The sequence below is a fragment of the Triturus cristatus genome, chromosome 1_2, assembly GCF_964204655.1.
Source record: "Triturus cristatus chromosome 1_2, aTriCri1.1, whole genome shotgun sequence".
Lineage (NCBI taxonomy): Eukaryota > Metazoa > Chordata > Amphibia > Caudata > Salamandridae > Triturus > Triturus cristatus.
In genome coordinates, this window is record NC_140580.1 from 1,184,693,701 (window position 1) to 1,184,715,940 (window position 22,240).

At 47.4% G+C, this 22,240-nt stretch overlaps 1 protein-coding gene across 10 annotated transcripts in view; it reads right to left on the bottom strand.

The window, feature by feature from the left end:
- Positions 1–22,240, bottom strand: part of GOLGA2 (golgin A2) — a 410,097-nt gene that overhangs the window by 12,270 nt on the left and 375,587 nt on the right. For all 10 annotated transcript variants that reach the window (XM_085614120.1, XM_085614119.1, XM_085614117.1 and 7 more), the window contains 5 exons: positions 21,439–21,530; positions 21,192–21,348; positions 5,784–5,851; positions 5,295–5,397; positions 1,570–1,676 (listed from right to left, as the gene is read on the bottom strand). In XM_085614120.1, coding sequence (XP_085470246.1) covers positions 1,570–1,676; positions 5,295–5,397; positions 5,784–5,851; positions 21,192–21,348; positions 21,439–21,530 — 527 coding nt within the window. The remainder of the gene's footprint in view (positions 1–1,569; positions 1,677–5,294; positions 5,398–5,783; positions 5,852–21,191; positions 21,349–21,438; positions 21,531–22,240) is intronic.

The window sequence follows — 22,240 nt, forward strand, 5'->3', positions numbered from 1 at the left end:
TTGGAAAATACGGTCCCTCGGACCAGCCCTTGGTGTATTTGACTAGATGATCAAGAAAATGCTCCTGCCCAAACTTTTTCGCATAATGTGCTACCTATTCCATCTCGTAAGGTTCTCAGACGTTATCAAGACTGCTTGGGTGCCAGTCACCGAGTCAAAGCAAAATTTAAGTGGCACTCCATTGTAGTTTACTATATTCCTGGTTACCAAATGTCCTGTAACTACCATGCTCCTGGGACAATGTTCCATAATTCACTCAAAGTCCTCTTAGCTGATTCATAGCACTCCTTTCTACATAACATTAGACATCCTAAAACAGATGCTTCTTAACAGCTACACTCTTTGAAGCACTGCCCTTGGTGGCGATCAGATCGGGATGCATATGGCCGAGCCTTATAGAGCCCTGTCTGTGCAGCTTCTCCTTCACCTTAAATACACGGTTTCCGTGCCACAGTTGCTGTCCGCAGGCAACCAGTGTTAAGGATAAGGGACCTGGTATCAACACTGAAATCCAACACCAAGGGCAAGTCAGAAGCTACACTGCCCACATTTACAGTGATGCTCAATGCTCTTCTGTCTACGATCCACCATCGCACTAAGCATGTTGTGATCAGAGAGACTTTTAGCATCAGTAAGGAATCTACAGTGGCAAGCGATAGGGGCTGCATTCCAACTGTCCACAAGGAGTAGCCGGTCTCAAGGAGGGAGTGTTCTCATGGGGACTGTGCCTCTTGAACACAGCCAGTCCTCCTAAAGGACAGACACACTTGCGTAGTACGCAGACATAATCCACATTGGCCCTACTATTCTCTCAGTACATGTAAAACCGATGCTCCGCACAACCATAGCTTCCATTATGAGGAAGGCAAGGCACCTAAGTTATGGGATGGATGGACCTTGCAGTTGCGAGAGCTAGTAAGGGGTCTTCCAACAAGGGTAAAAATAAGTCTTGCATCTCTGGACTACATATCACTGCCCCCACCAGTCACCACAGAGCCTGGGAAGGTGAGCTACCTGCAAGCCCAGAGGGTTTTGGACTTTCACCATCAGTACAATGAATAGATAAAGCATCTCCAGTGGACTTAGGTGACCAAGGAATTCACTGTGGGTGGGGTGGGAAACAGATGTGTCACAAAAGGGAAGAGTAGCACAGCTTTTTCCAGCTGAGCTGAACACTTTTGTCTCAAGAGGTTGTATCAACACATTCAAGAACAGCCACTCCTATGTAGAAATTAACTGTCTCTCACGGCAAATGTGACTCACTCCAAAGACATCTAGGGGTTATGAAGTAGGGCTCCTTGTGCCCCACGTCAGGCGTGGCTATAGATGAACCATGACGCACAGTTACAGCCAAGAACCGCTGTACCCTTGCCGAAGAGCAAAATGGGAAGATTTCAGATTACTTTTCTTTGTTCCAACCTCGTTATCTTCCTTCCCTCTAATACCACATTCCCCAAGCTTTCATCTTGTGTCACATGCTCACAGTAGGAATACATACAGCCTCTCGTGCCCCCTGCCCTTGGTGCCTTCCTCCACAGCTGCTAGGAAATCAGAGAACTACTGCAGTACCTTCATCTCCTCCTTGTCCTGGGACAGCCGACTGATGTACTCCTCCTTTTCGCGATGGCGCTGCTTCAGGATGGCCCGCTGACTCTGATACAGAGCGATGTACTCACCTACACCAAAGAAAAGTCAGGGAGGAAACTATTACAGGTGGGAGGAAAAACACTGGAAACGGAAGTGCAAACATCACTTGCATGGACGTAGGGGGTAACCGGGAATAGATCATGTGTAGGCTCTAGATTGATGAGGAGAGAACTAGCTGTCCGATGGGGGGTGGAAGGAGGAGACATACACATACTTGACAAGATGTCTCACATTCGAATACGGGTCCATTAAGATAATGTTAGGGGGCGAGAAAAGGCTTTGGAGAGAGGTTGCAAAACGCATTATCTTGAGCTTAGAAGGAGGAGTACGCTTTAATTACAGCACCAGGGAGACAGTGGAGAGGCACTTCGGTGCAGCAGGATAGTTAAAATCCTTGCGGAGGCTAGGAGACAAACTACAGAGGTAGAGAGGTGCTGTGGCAGGAGTGATCTGTGCTCAGCTTTGGATAGGGTCCCATACAAAACCTTCCATAAGGTGAGTAGAGGGAATCTTGGCCAGCATGCACAAGGATTGGGTAAGTACCATAGCAAGCTTAAAGATAACTGCCAGGAAGTGTGCCAGTCCGGGAGCAAAGTAGGTGGTGTAGAAAACAGGGTTCAGGAGAAAGGGGGGCAGTGAGAAGCAAACTGGATTGAGGGACAAACACCACATTCGGAGGAGATGGGACAAACTGCATGTACGGAGGAAGACTAGCAAACAAGAGGGAGGGGTTTGAGGGGTTGAAACTATTGCATCCGAGGAGCAAACAACCAGTCAAACTAAGGAGAAGGAGACCATACAATAAGAGGAGGAGCAGTAGCAAAAAGAATGTCTGTGGGAGGAGGAAGAACAAACTGCATAAATGAAGGAGTAGCAAATGACACATCAATGGAATGTTGGGTAAACAACACATCCAGGAGAGGAGAATAAGCAAACAAAAAATCTGGGGAGGAGAATAAGCAAACAAAAAATCTGGGGAGGAAAAGGAGTAGAGAACACATACAAGACAGCCATAACATCTGGAAGCAGAAAGAGAAAACAGTCTATCCAGACAAGGGCAATAAACACCATATCTGGGAAATGAGAAAACCATACATTCGGGGGAGAGTGGGGGGGGGGCAAATAGCCCCCTTAGAGTGAGAACATACAAAAGGAAGGGCAAACAAGCAGTGCAGGGGAAGAGGGGCTAGGAAGATGTCAGGGGACACACAAATAAGAATCATGGAAAATGGAGCAAAGACTATGTTTGGGGGAAGAGCACAGTCCTATCTAGGGGTGAGATAACACCTAGTCAAGGGTAGTAAGAAATATGCCCCTAATCAGTCAGTCACTTACAGAGATATGAACTCCCAGTTCAGCAGTTTAAACCCTAGCTGCTTGCATTTGCAACAACGGAAGACATTCTAAGACGATAACCTCTGCATGGACAGTAAAGAAAGCTGAACCCTTTATATATTCAAGGCCAAGGTGGGGGGCTCGGAAGGAGAAGACAAGTTATTTACCTTTGGTAATATTCCTTCTGGTGGATAGTCTAACAGCAGATTCCTCACTTGGGAATACTCCTCAAGAACCAGACAAGATTCAGAAATCTTTGGCCAGCAATGCTGTTGTGGGCTGCGCGGCTCCATGTTCACTCCAGACTGCCCTGAAAGTGACAGAGTGGAGTCGCTTATAAGAGTCACCCTGTGTTCTAACACACAAGTTACTTACCTTTTGGTAAGGATTTTTCTGGTAGACACTATTTGTTTGCAAATTCCTCTCCTTTTGAATACTTCCTCAAGCATCAAACTGCATCCGGAAACGATTTTGTAGTACATCAGCATGCCAGTAGGCGGTGCCATATGGCTCAGAACTTATGCCATTCCACTCCGGAAACTGCATGTGAAGCCTATATAGGAGCCACTCCAGCACCCTGGCATTCATTGCTTTCAAAGCTGTCAACGATCCCAGACAGAGCCCCAAGAGCAAATTGGTTGTGACCAGTGTGCAGATTCGTAGAGTTGGGATCCCATTAATGGATGGAGTCCAATCTCACAACAGGCAGTATTGGAGAGTCAGTGAGGAACCTGTGGCTCGATAGGTCTTTTCCAGAAAGAGCATTACCAAAGGTAAGTAACTTGCTCTTCTGATGGAGACTTCTAGTGGTAGACCCCTCACCTTTTGAATAGATACCGAAGCAGTACCGATTTGAAGGTGGGTCTGTGAATGGACTAAAACCAGAAAGTCCTGCAGAACGGAGCGGGCAAATTGCCCCTTCTAGTGAACCTGACCATCCAAACAATAGCGCTTAGAGAAAGTATGGAGAGACGCCCAACAGGGTCGCCTGGGAAAATGTCCAGGACAGGAACTCTGTGTGCCAGTACAGTGGTAGCAGCTTTGGCCCGGATAGAATGAGCACAAAGTCCTTCCGGAGGCTTATTTTTGGATAATGCGTAGTTGATCTTGGTAAGATCCTTGGGGCTCGAGGGCCTGCCAGAGGGAGCTGGAAGCACGCCAATTATCTGCAGCATGACCTTTTGAAAGATGGCAGTTTGCTGCGGGTTTGCAGATTGTTCTCACTGGGCACACTGGGACCAGCATTGGAATCTGCTCTGCAACCGTAGATCTGGAAGGAGACCAGCTCACATTTCAACAGCCTTGTGCCTTCTCTTTGGATAGAGAGCGGTGGGATAGGAGTCAAGTCTTGCTTCACTTTCTTGTGCGTTTATTTGGACTTTGATTTTGACTTACCGGAGGGCTTCGGCTGCCAAGCTGGCCTCTTGCAAGAGCGAGTCTGCACCTTTGATTTGGAGAGGGAGTTACGTGACAACTTTTTGTGTTTTGCGTTGTATAACTTTGTTTCTCAGTCCTGGATTGTCTTCAGGTGAAAAAGTGAACACTCTTGTTGCTCGACTTGGAGTCATGTCCTAAGCCCAAACACCAGAGAGACAACTTGTGTGGGTCTGTGACTGACATCTATTTTTTTTAACAATTACAGCAAGATTTGAAACTTGTATTCTTAGGAGGGCACGGCATTCCCTAGCACACTGAATTTCAGTTTTAAGAGTCATTAAAAGGCAGATAGAATTGGGAGGGAAATTCTGGAACTGTGTCGGAAGGCACAAAAAGAAACTGCTATCAGCACGCATGGGTGGCTCTTATATTTGGCTTCTCCATCACTTTCAAGGAGATGAGGAGTCAAAGCAGAGTTAAAGCGAAGCTGCATGGCGTCACTTAGTGGCAACATGGGAGCATTGCTGGCAAAAACCTTCTGGATCTAGTCTGGCACCTGGCAAGTAGAAGTATCCAAGAGAACGGCTGTGCAGAGTTGGACAGCATTCATCCACTTCTGCACATCTGAAGGCAGAGAGAGAAGGAAGCTTCACATAAATCTTCACATCATGATTTAAGATAGTAATAATGAAGGGAGGGCTTCTATTTCTCAGTGTCCCAAATGCCTAAGGAGGGCAGCCCAAATCGAGATGTGCAAACCTAAGTCTGGGTTGTAGGCTCCAGGGAAAAGTATGAGGCACAGCTGTGCACAATGCGGGTAGCATTCATAATGCTCTACATATTTTAAGTCCAAAAGGAGGTGCAGGGCATGCAGCAGGGGCTGTGTCAGAGTCCAGCAACAATCCTTCAGCTTGGCTTCTAAGCTCCATGCTCACCAATTGTGTCAGTCTCTCCTGAAAGCTGTATGCACCGGTGCTCCAGCTCTTCCACGCGCTCCTTTAAATCTGCCTTCTCCTGCATCAGGTCTCTAAAGCGCAGCTGTGAAAACAGAATACAGCCCGTTAGCCCCAATCACACAGCTTGAGGAACTTTGTCAACTAATGAACATGTTGGGGCAGGGCCAAAGTTTGATTCTCCTGATGTTCCAAATATTCAACAGCTACAAGCACACTAAAATTCCAGATGTGACATCTAAAGCCTGCTCGGCACTGCACTCAACTCACCATCCCAACCTGAAATTATTCACATAAGCATTTCTACAGCTTGAACCTCACTGCAAGGTCAGAAGAGTACTGACAATTAACCAGAACCTTAAGTAAAAACAGCAGTCCGCACGTGCAGTACCTTACAAAAGAATGTCTGCAGGAAGATATAAAAGATGTTAGCGATCACAATCAATGAACCTTTTGTATGAGATCGTTTACCTGTAGCTTGTCCATTGCAGTCTTCAAGGCTTCATGGACTTCCACTGGCACAGTGTCAACATCCACCCCTAAGAAAAGGGCCAGAGAGTCACATGCTAAACGGTCACACTTGCATAAACCCCGGAAACACAAGGTTCAACATACACACTTTCAGAAGCACTGGTGACTTGAGTCATTCTACAAGACACAAGCAAGGGGATACAATCCAGATAAAGGATGACTCCAGGGAGAGGGGTCATCTCCAATCTCCAGCAGAGGCCAAAAGCGGACAAAAGCAGGCACAATATACTACTAACACAAAAGACTAGTACAAGGTAAAGACAGAACCAGGGGGACAGAAGGACACACTGAATTATGAAATAAGACAGGACTGTTTAGGACAGTGCATCCAAATTACAGTATAACATGACTGGGAGCAAAGACAGACCTATGTAGCATAAAATGTGACTTCACAGAATAAGAGTCAGGAAACAGACAACCTATTGAAAGGGGGCAACTTACACAGATAAGAGAGGCATGACATACAGCCAAGAACATAAGTCTCCTGAGGATAAATAAATACACGACTCAGACTCACAACGAAGACGAAGGAAAATGTTACAAGAGTAACAATTTACTTGTCTTCAGTGATGCTTTTTCTAGTGGACACTCGATTTAACCGCAGATTTCTCACCTTCATGATAGCTCCAGGTGCCAAACAGGACCTGGAAAGCTTTCACAGCAGTGCTTCAGCGTGGCAAAAGGTGGCACCATTTGACTTGATTCTGCCCCGGAAGTGGCAATGGAGACACAAATAAACAAGTCACCTGTCTGATATATCTGCAACCTTGGATGAGGATCCCAACAACAATCTGATGTACCAGAGTGCAGATCTATAATTGACAGACACAGACCGGGGAGAGGAAGGGCGGTGAGGAATCTGTGGGTAGATCAGAGTAACCACCAGAAAGAGTGTCATCAAAGGCAAGTAACTTGATCTTCTGATGGATACTAACCACAGCTTATTCACCTTTACAAATGGTTACCAAAGCAGTAGCTATCCAGATGGTGGGTGTGTGGAATGGATCAGATAAAAACGTCCTGCAGAACCTAACCCTTGCCTTCAGGCCTGGCTGCTTTGTGAATGTGTGCAATTATGCCCACATCACGACTTGACAGATCAACAGGCACCCTGCATGCCAACACAGCAGTAGCATTTTCCCTCTCTCCGTCTGGAGGCTGGTGTTTGGCTAATGTGGAGCAAATCTTAAAACAGCTTGCCAAAATCCTTTTCTACACTGCCTTTCTTTGCCCCAGAGAACCCCACAAACACTTATTGCCCACCCGATGGGTGAGACAAAGCAAATAACATTAGGAGGGTGATGGATTGCAAAGCGAGAAAAGCAATCAACTTTTAGCAAAAAGTCCTCAACACTGCTGTTTCTAGAGAAAGTCATGGTGTAAAGCGGCGACACCGAGAAAGCTTAGGGTTCACTTATGTGATGAGCCGAAGTTATTGCTATCAAGCATATAGCCTTCGGGGTCAGGAGACTCGGTGGAAAGTTGTGCATTGGTTCGAAGAAACTGTGGACCAAATTTAGATCCCGCTGGAGCATCACAGAGGGTTTGGGAGGAATCCTGTGTCAAACCTTTTGATTGAAATAAATACGGATGGCTGGTCTTTCAAACACAATAAAGCTGACAAATCACCTTTAACAGTGCCCACAGCAAGTCCTTACTGGGCAGAGATGAAACAAAAAACAAGTCATCTGACAGTTTGGCCTGTAATGGGTCCATATTGCGGGTCCGACACCAGGTTACACATGTATCCCAACGTTTCACATAGATCGAGGGCCGCCTGGCAGCCAGGACACAATTAAGGAATGAGGATCGAACGCAGTATGTAGTGCTATAGATTCACACATTCGGCATTTTCCTGCCATCTAGTGCTTGGGCTAGGATGATTGCAACTTGTTTTTCTTCTAAGAAGTCTGTCAAGTCACAAGATCACAGTGACTTCTCCTCTGGCAGTGGATGCGCATGAACACCAACTCCATTGCCAGACATGTGAGAGTAGGAAGGGAGTAGTGAGTAGTAAAAGAATAGTTTCCATGTGAGTAGAAAGAAAGTAATATTAAGTGAGATATCTGTACCAAATACTCGCTTCTGGGGAGGCTGGCGGGCACATGGGAATCTACAGAACTACATGAAACAAAAAGATGCTAACAGGGTACGTAACATAATCCGTTTGTAGCATGTGTGACCGTAAATACACATGCTCTGCATCGACTGTAAAGCAGGACTTCCCCAAGCAGTGACTAACCAATGGATGGTGCAGAAGTCTGAAACAGAGTCCCGAGAATAGTCTGACCAACTCTAGCTTGCTGCCTTGCAAAAACGTCCACACAATAATGCTTTGTGAATGTATGTGGCGTGGACCACGTGGCAGCCTTACAAACATCTGCTATGGGAAAATTCTCTAGAAATGCCAGAGCAGCGCCCTGTTTGCGGGTGGAGTGTGAATTGGGGCAGGAAAATAGGGTTCTTTTAGCTTTAGCGTAAAAGGTATGGATGCATCTGACATCCATCTGGCAATCCCTGCCTCAGAAACGGCCTGACTTTTATGAGGCTGTGAAAAAAAGCCATGTCAGTTGCTGGGTTTTGCAAAAGGCTTTAGTACTCCCGATGCAGTACACTGGAGCACGGTCGAGATCAAGAGTGTGGTAGTGTGCTATCAGCTACAGAGTCTGGATAAGGAAAAACATATTGGGATGTTAATGGTCTGGTTAAGGTGGAATGAGGAGAGCACCTTGGGCAAGAATTCTGGAACTGGTATTAAGAAGCCCTCTGTCCTGATGGACTTGGAAAAACGGTTCCTGTAATGTAGGGGCTGCAGTTCACTAATACGGCGAGAGTTGTTATAGTTGTTATAGCAACTAGGAAGGCAACTTTCCCAGACTAAAACTGCAAAATGCATGAACTAGTGGCTCACAGGGGGGCCCCATAAATCTGGTCCTTTGGCGGAATGGCACCTTTTAGGTCCTCCATAAACGTTTTGTTTACCAAACGGCTGAAGAGAGAAGAGTGTTCCCTGTTTTGCATATATGCAGCAATGGCAGCTAACTGTAGTCGAATTGACGTGTAGGCTATAAACGGAGGAGGTAGCAAATAATGCCCTGCACTGTAGGCGTAAGTGGGTTTATGTGCTTTGGCATACAGTAGTGGACAAAACTCTCACACTTAACAGCACAGCATGTAGTAGGTCTTCAGGCTCTTGCAATCTTGGGGTAAGCCAAAGTAACCAAACTCTAGGACTTCAGGAGCCAAATCTCCAGACTGAACTGTCTGGAATCCTGGTGTCGGACTTTGCTATGGTGTTGTGTTTGCCGGGGCTGTCTGGAATCCTGGTGTCTGACTAGGCTATGGTGCTGTGTTGTTTGCCGGGGCGGTCTGGAATCCTGGTGTCGGACTTTGCTATGGTGTTGTGTTGTTTGCCGAGGCTGTCTGGAATCCTGGCGTCTGACTTTGCTATGGTGTGTTGTTTGCCAGGGCTGTCTAGAATCCTGGTGTCTGCCTTTCCTATGGTGTTGTGTTGTTTGCCGGGCTGTCTGGAATCCTGGTGTCTGCCTTTCCTATGGTGTTGTGTTGTTTGCCGGAGCTGTCTGGAATCCTGGCATTTGACTTTGCTATGGTGTTGTGTTTGCAGGGGCTGTCTGGAATCCTGGTGTCTGCCTTTCCTATGGTGTTGTGTTTGCAGGGGCTGTCTGGAATCCTGGAGTCTGACTTTGCTATGGTGTTGTGTTTGCCGGGGCTGTCTGGAATCCTGGAGTCTGACTTTGCTATGGTGTTGTGTTTGCAGGGGCTGTCTGGAATCCTGGAGTCTGACTTTGCTATGGTGTTGTGTTTGCAGGGGCTGTCTGGAATCCTGGAGTCTGACTTTGCTATGGTGTTGTGTTTGCAGGGGCTGTCTGGAATCCTGGAGTCTGACTTTGCTATGGTGTTGTGTTTGCAGGGGCTGTCTGGAATCCTGGAGTCTGACTTTGCTATGGTGTTGTGTTTGCCGGGCTGTCTGGAATCCTGGAGTCTGCCTTTGCTATGGTGTTGTGTTTGCAGGGGCTGTCTGGAATCCTGGAGTCTGACTTTGCTATAGTGTTGTGTTTGCCGGCGCTGTCTGGAATCCTGGAGTCTGACTTTGCTATGGTGTTGTGTTTGCCGGCGCTGTCTGGAATCCTGGTGTCTGCCTTTCCTATGGTGTTGTGTTTGCCGGGGCTGTCCGGAGTCCTGGCATCTGACTTTGCTATGGTGCTGTGTTGTTTGCCGGCGCTGTCTGGAATCCTGGTGTCTGCCTTTCCTATGGTGTTGTGTTGTTTGCCGGGCTGTCTGGAATCCTGGTGTCTGCCTTTGCTATAGTGTTGTGTTTGCCGGGGCTGTCTGGAATCCTGGTGTCGGACTCTGCTATGGTGTGTTGTTTGCCGGGGCTGTCTGGAATCCTGGCGTCTGACTTTCCTATGGTGTTGTGTTGTTTGCCGGGCTGTCTGGAATCTTGGTGTCTGCCTTTGCCATGGTGTTGTGTTGTTTGCTGGAGCTGTCTGGAGTCCTGGTGTCGGACTTTGCTATGGTGTTGTGTTGTTTGCCGGGGCTGTCTGGAATCCTGGTGTCTGCCTTTCCTATGGTGTTGTGTTGTTTGCCGGGCTGTCTGGAATCCTGGTGTCTGCCTTTGCTATGGTGTTGTGTTTGCAGGGGCTGTCTGGAATCCTGGAGTCTGACTTTGCTATGGTGTTGTGTTTGCAGGGGCTGTCTGGAATCCTGGAGTCTGACTTTGCTATGGTGTTGTGTTTGCAGGGGCTGTCTGGAATCCTGGAGTCTGACTTTGCTATGGTGTTGTGTTTGCAGGGGCTGTCTGGAATCCTGGAGTCTGACTTTGCTATGGTGTTGTGTTTGCCGGGGCTGTCTGGAATCCTGGAGTCTGACTTTGCTATGGTGTTGTGTTTGCAGGGGCTGTCTGGAATCCTGGAGTCTGCCTTTGCTATGGTGTTGTGTTTGCAGGGGCTGTCTGGAATCCTGGAGTCTGACTTTGCTATGGTGTTGTGTTTGCCGGGGCTGTCTGGAATCCTGGAGTCTGACTTTCCTATGGTGTTGTGTTTGCCGGGGCTGTCTGGAGTCCTGGCATCCGACTTTGCTATGGTGCTGTGTTGTTTGCCGGCGCTGTCTGGAATCCTGGTGTCTGCCTTTCCTATGGTGTTGTGTTTGCCGGCGCTGTCTGGAATCCTGGTGTCTGCCTTTCCTATGGTGTTGTGTTGTTTGCCGGGCTGTCTGGAATCCTGGCATTTGACTTTGCTATGGTGCTGTGTTGTTTGCCGGCGCTGTCTGGAATCCTGGTGTCTGCCTTTCCTATGGTGTTGTGTTTGCCGGCGCTGTCTGGAATCCTGGTGTCTGCCTTTCCTATGGTGTTGTGTTGTTTGCCGGGCTGTCTGGAATCCTGGAGTCTGACTTTGCTATGGTGTTGTGTTTGCCGGTTTATATTTCTTGTCGATACGTGAAGTCACCACAGAAGCTTTCAAGATCTCAGGGGCAGATTAAATCATCCTCTTGAGCATCAGTACAACCTAGACACTAGTTTCTGTGAGTATGTGAGAACTGGAGCTTGGCTGATGGTCTGTGTTTACTGGCGTTTGGCTGGCTGTGTGTGAACCTGCATTTTGCTGGCAGTACTTGTTGACTTGTGCTTAGCTGGCAGTGTGCATGGACTGTCGCTTGGCTGGGGATGTGCTTGGATGGTGCTTGGCTGATGGTGTGCGTGGATGGCACTTGGCTGGTGGTACGCATGGATGGCGCTTGGCTGGCGGTGTGGCTTACGTGGATCCTCCAGAATTTTATCACCCAGAATCCCCTGCAAACCTCAAATTTAGCTAACAATTCACACTTTGCTCACATTTTGGTGTGGAAAATTTGTCGGATTTCTGCGCCGGTACAAATGTCACACCACCCAGCCTTTCCCTCAGTCTCCTGAAAAAAAATGATACCTCACTTGTGTGGGTGCCCACAGCAGAGAACCTAAAAACTTATAAAAATGAAAAACTGAGCGTGAACCAAAGTGGGTCCAGAAGGGCATTTTCTTTTCATACGTTATTGGCACCCACACAAGTGAGGTATCATTTTTATCAAGTGTCTGAGGAGGAACACTGGGTGGTGGGAAATTTGTGCTGGCGTGGTAGCTCACAACCTTCCAACACAGAAATGTGAGGAAAATGTTAGTTGTTAGCTAAATTTGAAGTTTGCAGGGGATTCTGGGTAAGGAAACCTTGAAGGATCTATATAAATGGCCCCTTGCTGAATTCAGAATGTTGTCTACTTTTCAGAAATGTATAGCTTTTTGGGATCCATTATTGGTTTCACACCCATTTCTACCACTAACTGGAAGGAGGTTGAAAGCACAAAAAATAGGAAACATGGGCTGTGACCAATAAAAATGCCAAAACTGTGTTGAAAATTGTGGTTTTCTGACAAAGGTCTGCCTGTTCAGGAACGCTGGAAAGATGGTGAGTTTACTACGACAAATCCTCCGTTGATACCATTTGCAGGGAAGAAACCAGACACTTTTTTCTGTAGCACTTTTATCCCATTTTTACCAATAAACCCAAATGTAGCTGTATTTTACCTAATTTCTCAGTCCCCTCCAAGGTAGTCCACAAATCCCTCGTACATTTAGAATCCTCAGGATGTTGGAAGAACAGGACGCAAATTTGGTGTGGATACCTTATGTAGACAAAAAGTTATGGTGGCCTAAGCACGACCAACCACAAATAGTCAAAAAAGGCGTGGCACGGGTGGGGGGGTCTGTCAACGAAAGGGTTAAAAACGTGCATGGATTTTCAAACTCCAGTGGTATTGGATTGGATATGTTGTTTTGGCTGGTGAGTGTGTGCCTGTTTTGGTAGCTCATTCTGCCACCAGGGGAAAAGTCTGTGTTTTCTGGCCACAGAGTTTGAATCCAGCCTTCCTAGTAGACTTCCCTGCCACACCAGGAGACAAGTCTCAAAAAACGTAGAGGACAGTCAAAAGTGACTGAGGTTAGCTCTCTAGATCTGCACAGACAGACGCACAAAAAAAAAAAAAAAACGGCAGCGCGCCTGGGGTGGCCACTGTATAGGCACTGCGCACGTCACTTCCAGCACAGACGATGCCAAGTGGAGCCGAACGGTGCCACCTACCGGTGCACTGATGTACTGCTCACAAAAACAGATCTGGATACAGTCGGACGCCTGGGGATAATTCCATGTAAAGGAATCTGCGGCTACAAGTATCTATCAGATGGACTGGAACTGCCCCCTCTTGCACCCAGGACAAAAAAAGAAGTGGACACCAAGGGTCAAGATGGTGGACCTCCTGTGTGACTACAGGAACACAAGCAAGCTGGAAGAGGTCTTTTTCCTGAAAGTACCCGTTTGAGTTGTGGCAACTGGATCTGGACTGGACTTTGCTGCTGGCCTCTGCCTGACACCTGAGAGTTTTTAAATGTCCTCCCTGAGATTGTGGGGGCTTATAATTGTACTCATGTGGTCGTTTGGGCACCAAAAAATAGTTTGGAAGCTTTGAAAAAATCTTTACCTCTAGACCTTCAGGGTGACCTGTGTGAAAATGTTTCCTGACGGCATCAGATTCAATTTCAGCTTTCTTAAGGTCAAGGATCTCAGCTCCTCCGAAAAGACAGCTAAGTCCCATTCTGCACTGAAACTTCATTTTCAGGGCGAAATCTCCAGAGCCCCAGCAGGACGAACCTGCTTCAAATGACCAGCCTTCGGTTCCACAGCAGCGGCTACATTTTCAACGGTGGCCTGATCATTGAAGTTTATTCTTCTCAAACAGTGACAAAGCTTCTTTCTGCTTTGGGACTTAAAAACTTTTTCGAACTCTTTAACTTCCAGACATTCACCAGGACTAATCTACTTATTGTATTCGACTGGGGCTCCATCCTGGTCGGCCTCAAATTGCACCGAGATCCTCGTCCACCGCTTCCTTAGACTATCATTGGCCCGTTGTCATTTATGGTGCTCTTTTCACTTCAATCTTTACAAATTCATATATCTGCTTCCCCTTATTACTGTTTTGGTATTATTTTTCGTCATAAAATCTGTCTCTATTTCAAACTGGTTTGTGGAGTTTTATTTCGTTTTGTGTGATTTTTTTCCTACTGTGTATGCATTTCTTGAATACCATACACTTTACCCGACTCCTTTGTGTCACGTTACCAGGGATTGAGGGCTGGTTTATTTTCTTTAATTTGTGAAACCTCTCATGGGCCATGGCCTATGTTATAAATATTTGTAAAGGGCAATATCACCTGGGAGGGTATCCCTGTGCTGAAGTGGGTGAAGGTCTAGACAGACCTAGGTCCGGTGAGTGGGTCTATTCGGACAGAAGGTCTTCAGCTTGCAGAGTTCAATAATTAATGATGTGTAACAATAGGTTGTTCATGGCTTTATGGGCAATGTAGGGGAAAGTGCATGCATGGAATGCATGTATGGGAGGCATGCCAGCTGGAGTCTGGCCAACTGGAGATGTCTGGTTGGTTTATGAAATGAGATTTGGCTTTAGAGGTAGGCTGGGCCCTTGTTGTGTAGTGTTTCGATGGTAGGAGAGAGTTTAAACTGGGCTCCCTTGTGTATTGAGAGCCAGTGGAGCTCAGAACGGTTCAGTGTGATGTGCGTACAGCGCAGTAGGTTGAGTGCGTTAGATGAACTCGGCTTACAGCCTGTTCCCGTAGTCAAGCTTGCATGTGACAAGATGGTGCGTGTTGTTTTTGCAGGTGCCGGTATGGAGCCATTTTCCATAGCCTCCTCAGAGTGTGGCGGGAGGAGGCTTTGATGGGGTTACTTCTGTGGTCATGCTGAGGTGGCGGTCATTGATGATCCCAAGGTTCTTGGCGTGGGTGGGTGTGGATCGGAGTTTCACCAGCCACCGGGTGGAATCCCAAGGCGATGGGTTCTTCCTGAACATTAGGACTTCTGTTTTGTCATTGTTCAACTTGAGACAGTTGGTCTTCATCCAGTCGGCGATTTCTGACCTGCAAGCGGTGAGCTTGGTCTTGGGGGTTTGTCAGATACTTGCTGTACTCCACAGATGCGATAAAGGGAATCTGAAGAAGAGTAGGGGGGCAGGTTAATTCACTGTGTTCTTCCCGTTAGCAAGGAGAATATCAATCGGAGAGTGGGACCCTGGACTCCATTCTCATGCAGGCGAAGGTGAGGATGGGGTGGGATACCATATCTGATGCTGCAGAGAGATTCAGGGGGATGTGGGCAGCTGCGTCTCCAATGTTTAGGATCATTTGGATACTTTCCGTAGTGGCGATACAGTCGGTTTCCATGCTGTGGTTGACTGTCATTGAGGTGATGGGGGTTGTTGATACAGTTGGTCAGAAGTGTGTTGATAAGTTTCTCCAGGACTTTGGCTAGGTGCTATAGCAGGGAGTTGGGTCTGTCATTGGACAGCATCATTGGGTCTGCCAACATAGTTTTGAGCATGGGGATTACAGGAATGTGTTTCCAGGTATAAGGGTAGGTGGCTGATATGATGGAGGTATTCAGGGTGGACTTCATGGTGGGGGTGGTTTTGTCCGTGCAGATGGTGGTCCATGTGGACAGAGCAGATGTCATGGGTGAGATGGGTAGCCATTTTGCTAGGTCTGATTAGGGATCGGAGTTGTGATTATATGGTGGTTTATCTTGCTGCAGAACAATGGAGTAACAAAAACAATATCTCAACAGGGAATTTATGTAAAGGGACCAATAAGCACAAGATTTAATCAAACCAGCCAAGGAGGGACAAGGGAGACCAAAGGGAATGAAACAATAATTTGTAATTAAATACACAATTGGTATATACAATTTGAAGTAACCATAACAATCATATGTGCACTGATAGTGAAGTGAACAAGTGAACGGCGCAGTGACATAAGTGTTAAAAGGACAACATAGTGCGGCAAAAAACTATTCAAAAATTAATTAAGGGTCAAGACAAAGATATATACAGTAGACAATTTACGAAACAATATTTTTAAATCACAGATGGCCCTTTAACAAGCCCCGATTACTGCTGTCAAGTCGACGACGTTTCAACCTCCTTGCGTTGAGGTCATCATCAGGACTATGGTTACCAGAGTATTAAAAATACCACAGCGTCATGGCTGAATACAAAGGAATATAGATCCAAACAGGGGGCTGAGAGAAAGATGTATTAAACCATCAATGGAGGTCCGCCAGTAAAGGAGGCACGTGTGTGATAATTTCTGGAAGGAAGGAAGGGAGACCAGCGATATAAATGAGGTCTGGGAATCAAGGGCAGTTGGAGCAATCGGCAGTAATAGTTTAAGGTACTGTGTTAATCAGCAATTCAAGGTGTCAAGCCTGATTTTCAAAAAACGGGATCAGTCCGGGAGAAATCACTTTACTACATATACCCAGTCTCAACTGGGCTAACGGGCTTGCTCCTGTTTTTCTTGTTTATGCAGAACAATGGAGAGCTTGTCGCGTGTAGGGGTGATGCTGTTGGAGCTGGCCACTAAGGGTAGAATTCTTTCATGATGGCAAAGGCCTCCTTGTTGCTGTTGTCAATGCGATGTGGATGTAATTCCGGTACGGTGACACTTAAAAAGCACTCCTGGGAGTCAATGCGGCCTCTTGAAGAGCAATTCAGGAGACGTGTAACTCATTCACACGTCTGCCTGCTGACACAGCTCATTAACAGTGAGTCAATACGGGAGACTTGTAACTCATTCCAACGTCTGCCTGCTGACACAGCTCATTAACAGTGAGTCAATGCGGGAGACTTGTAACTCATTCACACGTCTGCCTGCTGACACAGCTCATTAACAGTGAGTCAATGCGGGAGACTTGTAACTCATTCACACGTCTGCCTGCTGACACAGCTCATTAACAGTGAGTCAATGCGGGAGACTTGTAACTCATTCACACGTCTGCCTGCTGACACAGCTCATTAACAGTGAGTCAATGCGGGAGACTTGTAGCTCATTCACACGTCTGCCTGCTGACACAGCTCATTAACAGTGAGTCAATGCGGGAGACTTTTAACTCATTCACACGTCTGCCTGCTGACACAGCTCATTAACAGTGAGTCAATGCGGGAGACTTTTAACTCATTCACACGTCTGCCTGCTGACACAGCTCATTAACAGTGAGTCAATGCGGGAGACTTGTAACTCATTCACACGTCTGCCTGCTGACACAGCTCATTAACAGCGACCATTTGTTAGGTATACCACTCTTCAACAAAGAGATCAATCAATCAGTAGATTTGTACAGCACTACTTGGTCATCCATGAGGGTATCCAGGCATTGGATACAATGAAAGTGCAGCTTGTCCATCAATGCTTGCCTACCATTACTGCCCTGGGAAAATCTTTAGACGGCATGCTCTCCGCTGCGGGGGGGTTTGCTTGTTGATGGTCATCGAAAATACACTGGTGAGGTTCAACCATAATGTTTTAACCTCATTGTTTTGCCTCACTGTCATCTGCAGGAAGGGCAGGGAGTGGTGAGTGCGGGTACCCAGCTGGACTGAAAACCACCAACCTTTTATCTCCATTTCGCTTCTTTTCTGTCACTTCCAAGATACAAACAGCACAGGAAAGGCAGAAGGGAAGAATAAATAATGCATTTATATCTCTCTATATATAGATTCACAGACACAAAACAAACATGTATACCTTAGCCTAGCATTGGTTTTTGCCGGCCTATCCAAGGTCGGGGGACCGCACCACCGCCATAAGGAGGCAGACTGTCGCTTTCAGGATTTCGGGGAGCAATACAGAGTGCAGGTCTCATTTAAGAATACTGGCGGAAACGATTGGAGGCTCATTTGAGCTTTGATAAAAAACTACAACTCTACTGAGGTAGCGGAACCCATCTGTGGGGAAATGGTAGCACTACGAGTCCCAGGCGGCCCATCTGTGGGCGTGATATATAAATTGCATGGGACTTTGCGTGCACACGTCATCTTACTATCGCATGCCCGTGATCAAGGGGAAGGATCCCCGAAATGCGTTTGGCTTTGGTATGTCCAATTGTGCACGCTGGTGTTAAAAGAATAAAGGAGCGATACCAAACGGGATGATGGACAGAGCGTTTGAGCAAATCAAACACTCATCCATAGTCAACTGATCTGGGTTTAATCCATCATCATTCTTTAGCTCACTCCACCACCCCAGTTCAGACATGGCCATATGCAAATCAGTCTGACCCTGTGCCTCATGGGAACAGTCCAGCCCGAACTGCCAAGCCATGTCTTCCCTGGACCGGAAACAAGCATCCTGGGACCGGTTTCGGGTTCATAACCCTTATCAGCCAGGCTATCTTGAATTATGTGGCAAAGTGAGCAAGGGACCCACGCCTGGGCATACCCTGCCAACTTAGGGCAAACAAAGCGATGCCAAAGGGGATGATGGATGGTGCGTTTGAGCAAATCAAACACTCACCCCAAGTCAACTGATCTGGCTTGGCAGTTCGGGCTGGACTGTTCCCATGAGGCACAGGGTCAAGACTGATTTGCATATGGCTGGGTCCAAACTGGAATGGCATGGTGAGCAAAAACGATGGATTTAGGCCCAGATCTCTGTACTGGGGTGAATGCATTACATTGTTCTGCATTCTGTCCATCAACTGTAGTTTTTGCAAAAGAATAAAGGACCCTGCGGAGACTGCTGGAGCCGCCTGCGTTCGAGTGCGGTTCCATTTGTTGGATAAACTTGGAGCGTTGATCTTAGCCTAGCGCTGTTCTTATATTCAACACAATCATTTAAATAAAAAATAAAAAAAACAGTTGCAAAAAGCTTTAGTGGCTCAGATGAATATTTTCTCCCAGCTACAAACTCAGTCTGTCTTGAGGAAGAAATTGCCCAGTTAGGTAGCATCGGATTAGAAAATGATTCCAAGAAGAAAGAGCTTTCTGAAAAGGAATCCTCATGATGAAAGATGTCTCTTAAGACGGGGACATTTCAAAAGGAGCAAAGCTCTGATCAAGAACTTCCTGACAACGTGCAATACCCCAGGAATGACGGCCTCTGGGAGGGGGCGCTGTGCACTCAGCTCTTTACTCAGCGACTGAAGGTCGGGTTCTTACACTGAGGTGATTGTGCTACTTAAGGCACCTTTAGGTTCCGTTTACCACTACACTTCTACTTAAAGTAGCTGGCGCCTCCCAGCCCAATTACGTGGAGGGTTAAAGCGCGTGAACTCATTAAAGAGCCAGTGCTGGAGAATCCACAACGGGAAAATAACCGATACCAAAAGCATCCGCTGGACAGAAAGAGGCCGGCGCGAGTCCCAAACAAAAGACATGTTTAGCGAACAGTGGCGGCTGGTGACATTTGAAAGTGGTGAGGCGGAAAGTTATCGTGGTACTGCACTGAGGCGAGCGAGCGTAGCGAGCGAGCCCGAAAAACCTTGCGAAAGTGTTATGAAATCAATAGTAGAGATTTGACGTAGGTAGCCAGCCGCTTGTTCAGTATAATCAGAGAACTTCACTTTTCAACCCCCAAAAACAGCACAAAATTTCAAAGTCCAACATTAATCAACCCCCAAAAACACAACGCACTGACTCATTTGTAAGCACTGTATTTTCCTTTACAATTGCCTTCTCAATATTTTGGCAACTGTGTACCTCCTTCACACACAGTTGCACAGAATCACAATCGCAACTTAAATAAGTGACCTTTGCTTTGATTGTTCAACAGAGAGGCCAGGGATGGCTAAGTTTTCTGAACACCTTTTTGACCCACTGACAGGCACTGTGAGAAATTGACACAGCCTTCAGCCTTTGCTCTAAAGCTCTCAATGGTGGCCCATTAAAAATGCCTGATTGCAACTCAGTTCAAAGTACGCACTGTACAAGAAATATGCTACACAACAAAATACAGAAATACAGCATCCTGGAAATAGTGGGCACTCTTAAGGAATGCAAGATTAAGTAAAACATGTGAAACATAAACAAAAACTATATCACTGACATGGAATACCTTCATGTTTTATGCATTCATTGCTCAGAGATCAGTAATTTCCCAGTTGTGGATGGGTGGATTGGTGGCGGATGCATGCATGCAATGTATTATAATGTTGTTCCATCTATAACAACAACATAGGGTGCATGCAGGGGCCACAGGACAACTGACCTCTTTCTAGGGTCACTAATAGCTTCATCATCAGGGCCAGGATATCTCATGAATGTCTCTAAGTTCATCTTTAGAAGCTATCACTTCCAATTGTCACTAAAGTGAACAATTCCAATGTTTTAAAGAAACACATTTTAAGTGCCTTTCTCATATTGCATACGGCGTTTGTTGCATAATTTACATGCCAATTACATTGATTACTTGGCTCGTGTTTTGACTCTTACAGCCAACCCTTACCCTTGGCTCGGCTCTTAATTTGATGGCTTCCCTACCTCTTGTCTAGGGGCCTAAGGTTATTGAATATTTACTGCTCACTGCCTCCTTTGCACTGCATACTCCTGCCTCACTGGGCTGCTCCTACGTGCCCGCCCATTCAGACCTGCTGTAATGTCGGCTTTTCATAAATAGCCGCTGCTGCAATACTGCCAGGCCTGATCAGGTGTAACAGTACACGACCCTCTGCCCCACGGAGCCGCGTTTTCTCAGCAGTACTCTCGGCCCTCCCCAGGATGTGTCCTATTAGAGCGGTATTTTGATCTTTCTCGACTAGCGCGGTATTCATTTTGGAAAATTCCAATTGTGCTCAGCAGTATTTGCCTCACAGCCGGTCCACGCCACCTCACAGACCTCTGCTCCCCTGGGCGCCTTGCCGCCTTCACGAACGGCACTGGAGTGGCCTGCCAACCCCTCTCAGCCAATCCTGGCGCTGCCAGCAGCGCCAGGATTGGCTGAGGGCACAGCTTACGCTACGCCCGCTGCCTGCTCATTAGGAGTCCGAGGGGCTCCTAATGGGCATGCGCAAGCCAGTGCAAACACAAGTGCGCATGACTAGGCATGGGTGAAAATTCGCCCACCTTCCCCACTCATGCGCACTTGTGCTGCTGCCTGTTGTCCCTGGTCTGACAATCATGTCAGTCAACATGACGCCGGACCGCCCACCCCCTTCAGACTCTGAAGGGGGTGGGCGGTCCGACGTCATGCTGACTGACACGATTGTCAGTTGGTTCTCCCTCAGCGTCTTTGAACTTAAGTAAACTGATTCAGTTTACTTAAGTCTAGAAACGCCGAGGGAGCTACGGACGGGGGGCTACGCCCCAACGCCCCCAATGGACGCACCGCCACTGTTAGCGAATTGTGTTTGAAGACACTCAAGAACCAGCGAGGACTTCAGATGCGTGTACAGCTTAAAGCAGCACACACAGGCCGGACAAGGCTAACGCTGGACCCAGTGCATGCCCTCACACCTGCTCCTTGCGTGGGGTGCTGCGGTGTCGACTCAAGCCGGAGAACTGCGACTTCTTGCTGTAGCCCACGACACTTCTGTTTTTGCTCGGCCAAGAGCTGCCTCCACTCCTCCCGCTCCGCTTCCACTTTACTCACGGCCAGCATCACGAAATCCATCTAAAGAGGAGACAGAGTCAGTAGAGCTGCAGGCACGCATGCGCAGAGCCAGGTGTGACATCTCTCAATTCAAAGCAACGGAACCCTCACCATCTCCTCTCGGCTCTCGAAGTCATCTGGAATTTCAAGTGCGCTTTTCTGCACCTCCTCGGATACAACCCTCTCACTTTCGACCCCATCACCTGTGAAGGAGAGAAAAGCACGTATGACATCGAGGAAGATGCTAGGATCTCACAGCAAACAGAACAGACAGCAGGACAGGCAAGCTGCAGCTCGGGCATGCGCACACAGCACTGTGCAGAACCATCAACAATGGCATACAAAATGCAAGCGGCAAGCACAACGAATCCCGTACACATTGCTGACTGCGCTTCTGACTCATGGGCGCCGGCTAGAGTCAGAGGAGCACCAGTCACATATGGCTTTGACTCTTGTCAGATGTTCCTCAGCCCCCATTTCTATGTTCAGGAGATGTTTTGTCTCAGGCCGGGACCCCAGAGCACCACTGCACAACACTAGTCTTTCACTGAAAGAAAATAACACCTGAATGCAGTTGACTCTGGCCCATGGGCAGGTACTGTCCGTTTCCAAAGTGCCAGTCCAATTGTCTGTCCTTACTACAGTCAGGCAGATGACGTGAACTGAGGTCTGTGGGTCAAGAGGGGGTCACAGAGCTCTTTCTAGAACTGCAGAGGCTGAGGGAAGTCACAGTATTAGAGACATAACCTGATCATGTGCTGGTAACTAGTTTCAACGCCCTCATGAGCTGTACTCAGCTCTCACTATACGAGGGGGACGGATATTACCAAGAATAAGAACAGCATCTCTCAAGACATGGCCTGCAGGGCCACGACTGCGGTCAGCCGTCCAGCCATCCAGCCTCATCCGCAGC